This window comes from Canis lupus, chromosome 17 (assembly GCF_048164855.1).
Source record: "Canis lupus baileyi chromosome 17, mCanLup2.hap1, whole genome shotgun sequence".
Taxonomy (NCBI): domain Eukaryota; kingdom Metazoa; phylum Chordata; class Mammalia; order Carnivora; family Canidae; genus Canis; species Canis lupus.
Genome location: NC_132854.1, coordinates 45,709,638 through 45,722,404, shown reverse-complemented (window position 1 = coordinate 45,722,404; position 12,767 = coordinate 45,709,638). Strand labels below are relative to the sequence as shown.

The following is a 12,767-nucleotide window of genomic DNA, read 5'->3' as shown; positions in this document are numbered from 1 at the left end:
AAGAAACTCTTCACTACAGAAAACAAACTGATGGTTACCAGAGGGGAGCGTGGTGGGGGATGGGCGAATAGGCAAGGAGGATTAAGGAGGGCACTTGTCCTGAAGAGCACTGGGTGTTGCATGGAATTGTTCAATCACATATTGGACATCTGAAACTAATATAGCACTGTGTGTTAACTATATTAGAACGAAAAGAGAACTAATGTTCTCAACACAAAATTATCTATCTGAAACCAAAATAAACCAATTATTAACCATAACTGATGGGTAAGTATTAGAATAGTTTTAGTAAATTTCAGAAATAGATCTTAGTATATGAATGATTAAGTAAGAATTACAATTAAGTGGAGCAGAATTGTATTATGAATAACTGAAGCTAGAAAAAAATTGAAAATGGATATAAAATCCCTATAAAGATGACTTTCTAAACTTAAAGATGAGAAAAATCATGAAAGCAATAATTATAATAAAACATTTTTATATTTCAAGATATAAAAATACATAGTCAAGGTGAGAAAATAAAGTTAAAAGGTAAATATTGATGTTTAATGGGCTAAAATGTGTAAGTTAATAAAAAAAAGATTAAGACAACACAATGCACAAAGAAGAAAATATAAATGGACTAATAAACACTTGAAAAAATGTCCAACTTCATTAGTACTCAAAGGCAAATTAAGATAAAGCAACTTTCTAGTTTATTAACAAAAATCTTTAAAAATGAGAATATTCAACCAAAGCATGTTCATAAACCAATATGCAAAGTTGGTGAAATTAGAATAATATTTTTGCAAATCAATTTGACAACATGCATCAAAAAGTCTTAAAACTACTCTTTTCTAATAATAATTACAAATATGTCAACCATTTATGCAGAAGCGTATCACACTGAAAAGATGGAAATAACTATTGTTCTGTGATCTCATTATGAGTAATGCAATTAAATATGGCATATCTAGAGAAGGCAATGACACAGGTCTTGCAAATTACAAATTAAGAATCACAATAATAACAGGAAACATTCAGAAAGGTCAGGAGATAGTGCATATTCACTATCATGGCTATTATTAAAAGGTAGAAAAATTTAAAACTGAAAGAAAGATGTGTCAAAATATTACAAGTTACTTGTTTGGATAAGAGGATTATTGGTAATGGTCCTTTGATCTACTTTTTTTTTTTTTAAGATTTTATTTATTTGACAGAGTGCGAGCAAGCACAAGTAGGCAGAGAGGCAGGCAGAGGGAGAGAAAGAAGCAAGCTCCCCACTGAGCAGAGAGCCCCATGTGGGGCTCCATCCCAGGATTCTGGGACCATGACCTGAGCCAAAGGCAGAGGCTTAACTGACTGAACCACCCAAGAGCCTCTGATCAACTACTTTTTAGGTTTTTTCTGTAACATAACAGTATTGTTTTAAATTGGAAAAATCAAATGAACTTATTCTTACAAACAAAATGCCTTCAGGAGAAATGTAAATTTAAACAAACACATTATTGAGATTACATTGGATCTAACATTTTGTTAAAATTTTTGTTTCCTATCAGGTTTTAACTTTCCAGGTTGATAGAACACAGAATTGCTGAGCGGCTCTGTATGACAGACCAGAGGGTCTGGGCAAAACCCACAAACAAAACAGCCCACGTGCTATCAAGTAACTCATCCAGATGATTCTTTGGCCAATACTAAATGAATTAATGTTCAAATAAAAGAATGTTTGGTAAATTAGGCAGCAGTCAATTATTTTAAAACGATTTCCAGGAACATATTTTAAAAATCAATGTTAAACCTTTCTGATCTCTATTTTAGTTAACACTTTTCCTGAATTTCAAGTGTACTCTTCTAAACAAGAACCCGTGCTTAGATGATTATTTTTTTATTCCTGGAAGAAACATGTGTGATACATTAAGGTACTCAGTTTGCTTTATTAAAGATAAAATATGCCTCTAAAAGTGAAAGTAAAAAAGGCAAAGAAGGCATCTCTGTCTACCCCTGGGGGAACGTTAGGTGAATTTGCAGCCCTGAGTTGTAAACTATGGTAATTTAGCAGTGAAGTTGATGGATTTTAATTAAAGCCTTCTGCAATCCTTAGTGGCTTAGAGGTGGAAGAGCCAGAATTTTGAGGGAGTGAAAATGTAACTACAATTTACTTAATTCTTGCTTCTAAATTAGGTGGTGTCTTTAAGCTTTGGAATATATACATACATATCTTCGTAAAATTGTAATTTTTCTATTTTTTTCTTTTAATTTTTTTCCAAGAGCTTTTTATTAAAGAAAATTTCAAAATATATAAAATGTAGAGAATGGCATAGTGAACATACCCTTTCCTCCAAGCACCATCACTCAAGTTCAGCAATTATTATTTATAGCCAATTTTGTTTCATCTACACAACTGCCTATTTTCCTGGTCATGCTAGACTATGTTGATTGAAATCCCCGACATATTTTTGCCTGTAATATTTCAGGGTAAGTTTCTTTAAGATACTTTAAAATATATTCATGGCAACATTGTCATGTCTAAAGGGGAAAAAAAAGTATTCAAATTTTTCAGACTGCCTTTGTCTACGTTCATTTGGATTAGAATATACGTAAGTTCCGGGACACCTGGGTGGCTCAGCAGTTGAGCGTCTGCCTTTTCAGCTCAGGGCATGGTCCTGGTGTTCCAGGATCTAGTCCCACATTGGGCTCCCTGCATGGAGCCTGCTTCTCCCTCTGCCTATGTCTCTGTCTCTCTCTGTGTTTCTCATGAATAAACAAAATCTTAAAAAAAAAAAAAAAAAGAATATACGTAAGTTCCATTTATTGCAATTGGTTAAGTCTCTTCATATTCTTTCAATCAATACATTTCCCCTTCATCACTTTTTCCCTCCTTTAGAATATTTTGTTGAAAAAAACAAGGTACCTATCCAACAGAATTTCCCAGTTTTCTACAGTCATTAATTTACTGATTGACATAAACTATTACAGATTGGTTATTGAAGTAGCAGTCAAAACAGTGCAAATATATTGCTGCTACAAGAATAGACCAGGAGACCAACATTACCTACAACCAATGACCAGTTAGAATAAAAGCACTTGGTAGTAAACTAAAGGGGGAGAGCCATTAATAAAAGAAAAAGTTCATGGTTTAACTATACAAATAAATTTTCATATCTTCTTTTTTTCACAAAACTTTATTAAACTGCTAATCAACAGTACATATAGCAAATCTGACAGTACTCACCAGTCTTCATTTCTAACAAGCGCTTTTTCTTTTGTTGGCGTTCAAGTCTTTCTTTCTCTGCCAATTCTTTGGCTATTTGGGCACGTTTTTCCCTTTCCTCTGCTTCTCTTTTTTTGATGTTCTCCTTTCTTGCTTGCTGTTACAAACAAATTTAGGAAAATGATCGATTTCAACCACATTGATTCCATGAAGAAAATGAAAAATTATTAATCTGTAGAACTATGATTAAATATCTTTTAGATAATGGTTACTTCTAATATTAGTAACAGTCTTTTAAAAGATTAGCACAGGAACCCTTGTTAAATATGGATCTATAAATACAACTTATGTTTAAAGCACCTGCATCCTAGTGGAATCAACTAAGGGAGACAGAAACTAAAAATAAAAAAGCATTTAATTTACAAATCAAAACTGTTCCCTATATATATATTTCCAAAAGAGGGTCTAGCAAATGTATTAGAGCCTTCCATACATCCTCTGCTAGGCAAATCACTGAGTATCAGAAAAGCAAAGAAATGATAGCAAAGAGCTGAAATTTTGCAATGATTGTTTCCTATTACAGTCCATCATTTAACAATTCCTCTCACATGAAGACAAGTGTCATAGGATGACTAGAATATTCAGCATTTCAAAGCCAGACCTCTGACTTTTCCTCAAAACCAGTAATATGGGAACTATAGGGTCTTGATAGATATGCGATTTAATTCCTCCTTTGTAAGTTTTATACCAATCAAGAAGCACCTCTCACATGGCATTAATGGGAATTGACAGCCAGACAAGGATTTTTCTATGAGCCAACAAACAGCATAGCACATATTACAATCTCCTATAAAGACCATGTTCTCAGTATGAAGGAATGCAAACAGACGACCTAATTGCTTGTTTATCACTAATAATATTAAATAGAAAAGTGCATAACTAAACTTTAACAAGTAGGTGGCTTATGTAATTTTGGGGGGGAACTTTCTCTACTGTCATAGTCTTGTTTTTGTTAACCCTGGAGAGAGTGAATGGTCTTCATTAGAAATCAAATAGCGGGCAGCCCAGGTGGCTCAGCAGTTTAGCACCGCCTTCAGCCCAGGGTGTGACCCTGGAGACCCAGGATCGGGAGAGTCCCGCATCGGGCTCCCTGCATGGAGCCTGCTTCTTCTCTGCCTGTGTCCCTACCTTTCTCTGTCTCTCATGAATAAATAAAATCTTTAAAAAAAAGAAAAAAAAAAAAAAAAAAAGAAAAAGAAATCAAATAGCAAAATTGAATTGACCAAACCAATGAGAAGTACATGGGAAAAAAGGAGGAACAAAAAGCCTAAAGTAGAAGCAATATTAATTAATCCATCCATCCATTCGTGCAATAAATACTAAGACACTGAATAGTATTATTCTAAGCATTTAACATATATATGCATGTGTGTGTATATATATATACACACATATATGACTTATATATGTATTTATGTATATATAGTTCTAAAACAAGTTTATATTCTGCATGACAGGGTGGGCCAGAAGGCAAAGACAGATGATAAATAAAAAGTTTGATAAACATTGTACCATGAAAAAAAGAAGTGGTGTGATAGACACTTGGGTAGTTACTTTACATTAAGGCTGTCAGATAAGGCCTCACTCACTGATTGATTTGAGCTGAATCTTCAATGTCAAAAAAGCTAACTCGGTGATAATCTGGAGGAAGAACAAACACAAAGGCTGTTGGTGAGTTTGAGAGAGAGAGGTGGCCAGTGTGGTGATATAAAGTGAAGTCAGGAGATATGCTGAAGCCTGTTCACTTAGGGTCTTCCAACCAAGATCAGGAGGTTGGATTTTCTTTTAAGGGACCTAGAAAACAATCAGATTTTCGAGCGAGTGTACAAGACCAAGCACTCTAAGACATAGTGCTAATTAAGCACTTATGTTTCAAACTATCTTTTTAAAGATACTTATATTATGAAAAGTCTTGGAAGACAGAGGTAGAGTCTCCCTCTTAAGCAAATGGATTTGTCCTCCGGCCAATATGTAAACCGGGGCAAAGGTCGGGCAGTCATTACCTCTTAAAAAAGATTAGGTTCAAGATTTCACTCCAGTTAATTCAAACCAGTGGGCATGTAGGTATTAAATCTGGCCTTCTTCACATTGTCCTGTAGGAATTTAGACTTAGGAATCTACAAAACAGTTTACTCTGGCTAGTGCTATTGCTGTAATAAATTCTTTGACTCCACAGTCTTGTGTCTTCTGCCAACATCCATGAAATGATGGCAGGCTAATAAGTAATAAGGTAAATACTCCTACTTCTCACAGTTCACAACATATATTAACACTATTACTGCTAAGCTACGAAATGCCAACTGCAGTAATAGGTGCTTTCCTATGCAATCTTCCCAATCCTCTAAATGGATTCTGCATTCTCCATTTGGCATGGAATGGTTCAATAGTTGCTCACTATAATGAGTGCAGGAAGAGGCAGAGGCAAGACGGGAAAGCTACCTGTAGTGTACATTCTTTCCACTATGTTGCTTCATACATATGAGGCCGTATGTTAAGCACCAACTATAAGACAATGACTATTATAAAAATCAACATAAGGAAAGTAGGAGAAGGCAGCCTAAAAGTAGAAAACAAGTGTGGTTTCAAAGACAAGTTGTGTATACGTATGTGTGTGTGTGTGCATGCGCATGAGTACCCGCACGTGTATAGGTAAGGGGGTTGGGGAAGACTGCATTGTGGTGGAGAAAAAGATGGGCAAAAATTCAGAAATCAAAACTCTATTTCTTGCTTGAGGGAAATGAATACGAGAAACCTGCACGAGATTTAAAAAAATCATGTAGCTTATTTATGAAACTTATTAAAGTAAAAAATTTTCTGATGTAAATTGTCTGCTTTAATGACTGGATGCATTTCAATGAGAACATTTAATAGACAACCTATTACCAGACATAATTGCCACACCCTTTTAGTATTCCACTGGGCAATAAAAAATCAAAATTACTTCCTAGGACCTATAAAAATAATGTTTACATTTAAGGGATAAGGTCTGAAGTAGTTCTTAGAGCTATTTTGTTTTATGGAAAATGCACTATTGATTTTCATTTAAAAGCCAATCTCATTTAAGACATATCTTATTCTGACATTATAACTACTAGAAGAATTTTAGCTGGAAAAATACCAACAGACAGCATAGAAATAGGTATTTAGTCTGAAACTAATATCCCAGTTCAAACAGTAATTGGGAATTTTCTTTTATTCTAAATGTTGAGAAGCAAAAGTAGCCGAAAACAGAAAAGATGAACAGTTAGAGAACCACATTATTCCAGATACAATTGCCTCTTAGTTACTTCAATTCTCAATTCAAAGCTAGAAAGAAAAGTTAAAGATGAGCTGTTCATAAAGATAGCTGTAAGGCATTGATTTTCTTCATCCTCTTAATTTTTTTTTATTTTTAGTATAGTTCACACAAAATGTTACATTAGTTTCAAGTGTAGGACTTAGTGATTTGACAAGTTTATATACATTATGCTACATTTACCTTATTCTTGACCTGGTTTTCTATTTAGTTAATTGGCAAATAAATTGTACTGCTACTAACTACTTTCAGCTATGCAAAGCCAAAAAACTTTCTCTGGGTGCTTGCAGAATGTCCCAGAGATAGATAGCCTGGCACATGCTCCTGTCTAAAAGATGTGTGGGCAATGACCACAGAGGGTTTTAAAACTTCAGTCACATTTTGACTGTTCATTTCAAAGTCATAATCAATAATTTACCTGAGCTCCTAAGGCTCACATGCATTTTATCCTAACAGCAGACTCTAAAATATCACTATAAAAATACATAGGTATGTTAACAAATAAGTGTATACAAAAATACAGATAGCTATGTCAAATATGTATACATATTTGTGTGTATATTCTGAAAGAAAATGAGCTCACAATTATTTCCCGCCTATAATCTGTTTTCTGCATAACAAGAACTTTGCCACGAGTTTAAATATACATTACAGCATCATACATTTTGTCCCAGAGAAACCGAAATGACCCAAACCCAGTGAATTTCAATGAGCACATGCATGCGTATGTATGTGTGTGTGTAGACTTTAGAACAGTCTAGGAGAGCGTAATCCTCCATAAGTTGTGGCTCCTCTTTTTTTTTTAAGATTTTATTTATTTATTCATGAGAGACACAGATAGAAAGAGAGAGGCAGAGGCAGAGGGAGAAGCAGGTGCCATGCAGGGAGCCCGATGTGGGACTCGATCCCGGGTCTCTGGGATCACGCCCTGGGCTGAAGGCAGCGCTAAACCGTTGAGCCACCTAGACTGCCCTGTGGCTCCTCTCCTAAACACTAGCTTTGAGTTTTGTTCTTTAATTCATCATCTTTATTATAAACTTCTGTGACTTGCTTTTTCCACTCAACATTGTATTTCTAAGACTTAGTCACATTTTAATGTATATATAGCACCTCTCTTTCACTGCTTATAATATTGTCATTTTATTATTTACTCACCTATCAATCAGTGGGACTTAAACTGCTTTGGATTTTTGGCTATGATAAACAATGCAGATACAACATTTTTGCACAGGTCTCCCTTGCCTATGTGTAAGGGTTTTTTAATGGTAGGTCCCATTAGTTGGTTCTTTAATCTGTTTAGAAATGCTTGACAGTTTCTTTAAGTGAAAGAGAACAGAACATTTTAGAATGTGACACAAGCAGTAATGATAAATATTCTTTGTTGATGCTTTTTGTTTTTGTTCTAAGGAGTGCTGGATCCCCTTATAAAATATTTGACAATGTGGGCTATGATTGACATAGTTTGAAGGCCACTGCTTTCCTGCGTAAGAGTGGAGTGAGTGATGAATAAGGGAAGTTCCTCTTCTATCTTACTAGATGATGTCAAAGTGTTTCCAAAGTGGTTGTGCTGAAACATAGACCTATCATCAGTGCATAATCATAGTCTCCATATCAACCAAATTCTTAGCATCAGTCTTCTATTTGGCAGGCTTATAATGGTATCACATGGTGCTTTTAGCTTGCATTTCTGTGGTTGCTCATTAAGTTGCTTCTCACATGTTTATAAAACATTTGTTATTACCTACTCTGTAAAATGCCCATCATATCTTTTATTCACTCTTCCATTAGGTTATCATTTTCTTAATTTGCAATTCTTTATATATTTTGGATACTGATCTTTTATTGGTTTATTTTATAAATATATTTTGGATTTTAACTGTCAAATTTCATCTAATTATGTAGTCTTTCAGTAAACAGAAGTTCTCAAATGTAGTCAAAAATATCTCTTCTTAATGCTAGCACCTTTTATAGCTTATTTAGGAGATCTTTCTCTACTTCAAAGACAAAGAGATTCTTCTCTACTTTCTTCTTAAGTTTAAATGATGCTACTCACGTTTTAGTACCTACTTTATCTGGAATCAATGTTTTTGAATGGTAGGAGGTGGGGACCTTATTTACTTTTATCCATGGAAAAAAAGAGTTGAACCATAACTCTTCACAACTAACCTATCCTTTGCCCACTGATTGGCAAAGCCATCTCTTCTGGATGTGGAGTGGCCATTTTTGTGGTGGTGTTATTTGGGAACCGTTCTAGTTTACTTGGTCACTGTAGCTATGTTTTTGCATCAGTAACTCTTTCCTCAGTGTAACAGCTTATACAGATTTTTCTTCTTTAGAATTGGCTTGTCTATTTTTACTATCTTCTGTAACTGTAATTATAATCCTTGATATGCACTCAATATTTCGTCTTGATTAATCTTTTCAGAAATATATCTAATTGTCTTTTCAAAATGACAATTCAGCTTTTTAAAAATTCTCTCTTTTCTCCTTCATTCCTTTATTTTCCTATTTCTTTCTAGGATTATACAATTCCTTTTTAACTTGTGAGATCAGATGCTTACTTTAATTTTCAATCATTCTGATTCTTTAACATATGCACTTAGGGTGTAAATTTCCTTATACCACCATTACTGCATCCCATAAATTCTGGAGTATTTTCAGTATTGTTCAGGTCTAATTTTTCTCTATAATACTTCCTTAATAGGAGTTATTTCATGTAATTTTAGAGTTTTCAAAGGAGGTTTTAAAATTTCATCTTTTTAAAAAAATTTATCTCTAACTTCATATTATTGTAGTTATCAAACAAAGCTGCAGCTTAGAAATTTATCAAGATTTCACTTATGGTCTTCTAGTACATGATTACTTTGATAAAAGTACCACTTGTGATTGAGAAGTGTACTTTCTAATTGTTAAGTTGGATTCTCTCTTTATTAATCAAATCAACTCTATTAATTGCATCGTTTAAGGCTCCCATATCTTTAAGGACATATCAACTAGAGAACTTTGTTGAAGTTTCCCAATATGATGATAAATCTGTCAACCTATTTCTAGAAATTATAAATTTTTACATGTTTTGGTGCCATATTATGCTCATGCCAATTTTTGAATTGTATGTTTCTGATGAATTAAGCTTTCTATCATTAAGTAATGTTCCCTTAAGTCTATTTTTTTCTGTTATCAACATTAGTTTCCTTTTTCCTTTAATATCATATTCATTAACTGTTCTTTTAAACTTTTCCATGTATTTGGGTTACAGGTAGGTCTCAAATAGCATTAAGGCTAGGTCTGTTTATCTAATATTAGTCTTAAAAAATTTTACTGTGATTTATAAAATATGTTTTTACCACCTTCTATTAATCCTTTTATTTGTCCTCCTTTATCTATGTACCTTATTATTTTCTTTGCATGTCTTTCTTGGTCCATTTTTCCCCTTGTGGTTTGGAATGTATACTAGATATCCTTTTACTGGTTATCCTTGTAATTTTATCACATAAATTAATTTAACAAGACCTGAAAGTTCACGGATAGCTTTATCTCCCTTCCTCTCCTTTGAACAATACAGAAAAGATGCAACACCTGTACTCCAAACACCTGGTTCAGTTTATTTCACAATCTTGTGCAGTAGTTAAGCTCTATACCTCCTTTTCTACAAAACAAGTTAGACATTATTTTACTGTATACTTTCTCTATATTTAGTTTCATAGTAGGCATGCCTTCTAGTCTCTATTTTTTTTCTGAAGAAAAAAAGTGTTGCTTCTTTAAATACATCCTTTAGGGCAGGAGTTGGCAAACTATATTTGTGGCTTGGTCAGCAATTTTTGTAAATAGTTATACTGGACAAAGCTACATCCACTCATTTACATACTGCCTATAACTGCTTTTGCACTGCTACTGCAGAGCTGAGTAGTTGTTAACATCTGGTTTGCAAATATTAACTATCTGGCCTATTAACTGGTTAGTCAAACCCTGCTTTGGGAGATTCTTTAACAGAGAAAGGTTCATGGAAAACAATACTTTGCCTCGAAGATTTCCCCAATTTTCTCACAAGACAGCCATGTTTTAAAATAACTTGTTGTATTGTGGTGGGATTGATCTTTGAGTGTCTATTATATTGTGAGGAAATTCTCAAAAGTGTGTTCTTATAGAAGGTTGACCGACACCTAGATCTTTATTTCTTAAATACTTTTGAATAATGTGGCAATTCTTATACACTATATATATTTCTGTGTGTTTTAGGATCCAAAAGTAAACAATTTGACATTGAAAGACCATAAAGTGCTGGGCAGTCATTCAAATAAGTTTGTTGACTGGACAATCAAGGATATCATCAACAAAATAGTAAGTATAACTTTACTACTTTCAGAAATATATTTTAAAAATCTGTTTATTATTTCTTATTAGAAAGGCAGTTACATGGTTAGGAGGAAGAAATCTAAAGTCTTGTGTCTCAGTTTCTTCTTTTGTAAAATGGGCAAAATAACACCTACTTTATGGTGATATAAGAATTAAGTGCCTGGCACAGAGTAAAACTTCTATAAATGTAGCAATTATTATTAGCAGTAATAGTAGTAATTAGTAGTAATATTACTAATTCATATTACTTCTGTTACTATATCATTAAGTGAAATGCCCCACACAATTATTTATCTAGCAACAATTTAAGCAAGAGCCATTTTCTAGCTTGCATCGATTATATATGCTTCTATCAAGCATATAGGGGAGTATCAATTTTCATAGTCCCTATGAGCCTATAAGTGTTTTCCATTCAGAAGTGTTGGGATATGACTGTATGCTGACTCGATGGAAGTTCCTCCAAAGCATTATATCTGACTCAGCAGGATTACTTGACAGGTAAGGTAGAGGTGAATTAAATATGAAAGACAAGATACACTCTTGACCACAAGTCTAGCTATTTACCACTAAATTTTACATATTTTTAATACTTCTAAATCTATAGAAGTAAAATCAGAGATTTTACTCTGAAGAAGGGTTTAGTTCCCTGTTTCCCCTGAAAGTACTGCTTGGTTTTGAAATTAGGCATTCTTGACAAATTAACTTAAAACTTTGCCCAATGACACAATTCAGTTTTTTCCCTCAAAAGAAAAATTTAAAAAATCAATGTGCACATTGCCTCTTTCCAAAAAAAGCTTTATAGTCTATATTCCAAATATATCTTTTGTCAAAAAATCAGTCTTATAAGAGAAAAACTGTAACATAAAAATAAGGATATAAAACACAAGTGGACTTCCACAGCTGTCAACTTTTTGATCATACCTCATCTTCATTTCTGACTCTTAGCTCACTTTTTTTTTAATTTTTTTTTTTTAAGATTTTACTTATTTATTCATGAGAGACACACAGAGAGAGGCAGAGACAGAGGCAGAGGGAGAAGCAGGCTCCCTGCAGGGAGCCCAATGCGGGGGGGGGGGGGGGGGGGGGGGGGGGGGGGGGGGGGGGGGGGACGACGACGACTTGATCCTGGAATCGCGGGATCACGCCCTGAGCCAAAGGCAGATGCTCAACTGCTGAGCCACCCAGGCGTCCCTTAGCTCATTTGAATAACTTTGTCTACTCAACATTTTCAGCATATGATAATATTCTACATATTTCTGTAACTTTGAAAACTACTGGAGATCTTATATGAAGAAAAACATTGAAATGCTTATAAATGTCTTCTTGTTCAGAGTTATATTTCTTTCAACATTAATGAATATTTAAACTATGGAAACCAGGGATCTCTTCAGTTTCCACTAGGCTCAAAATCTTCTTATTTAATTTTTATATCAGATCCCTAAAATAAGATTAGACAAACTGAATTTAAATCTGTGTGCTTCCCAGAGGGATGAATATCAGGTACTATGAAAACACAGGCTAATTTTCTCAGAGTAACCAACCAAGGAAGAGTCCAAGACACTCCCATTAAATGCTTTTTTTTTTTAGGAGTTTACTCAATTTTGAGAACAGGCAATGTCCAAATCTACTAAATGACTGCTTTCTAGAAATTCTTGATGACTACATTTTTCAGGAAGAAATGGAAGACATTTTAACTAAGAAAATCTTAAATATGTATCCCTATTATTCCTATACCGAAACATGAAAGAAAGTAAGTTTTCTTATAATTAGGGCAGTCTGGGTGGCTCAGAGGTTTAGCACTGCCTTTGGCCCATGGGATGATCCTGGACACCCGGGATCCAGTCCTACGTCGGGCTCCCTGCATGG

At 34.2% G+C, this 12,767-nt stretch overlaps 1 protein-coding gene across 18 annotated transcripts in view; it reads right to left on the bottom strand.

The window, feature by feature from the left end:
• DIAPH3 (diaphanous related formin 3) overlaps positions 1 to 12,767 on the bottom strand; it is a 508,438-nt gene that overhangs the window by 161,676 nt on the left and 333,995 nt on the right. For 17 of the 18 annotated variants that reach the window (XR_012010017.1, XR_012010015.1, XR_012010016.1 and 14 more), the window contains one exon: positions 3,215 to 3,350. Coding sequence is in view for 13 of the 18 variants with exons in the window: in XM_072782860.1 (XP_072638961.1) it covers positions 3,215 to 3,350 (136 nt within the window). In the remaining 5 variants the exon portion in view is untranslated. Of the gene's footprint in view, positions 1 to 3,214; positions 3,351 to 12,767 lie in introns of those variants that run through there. The other variant, XM_072782866.1, reaches the window with a different exon arrangement.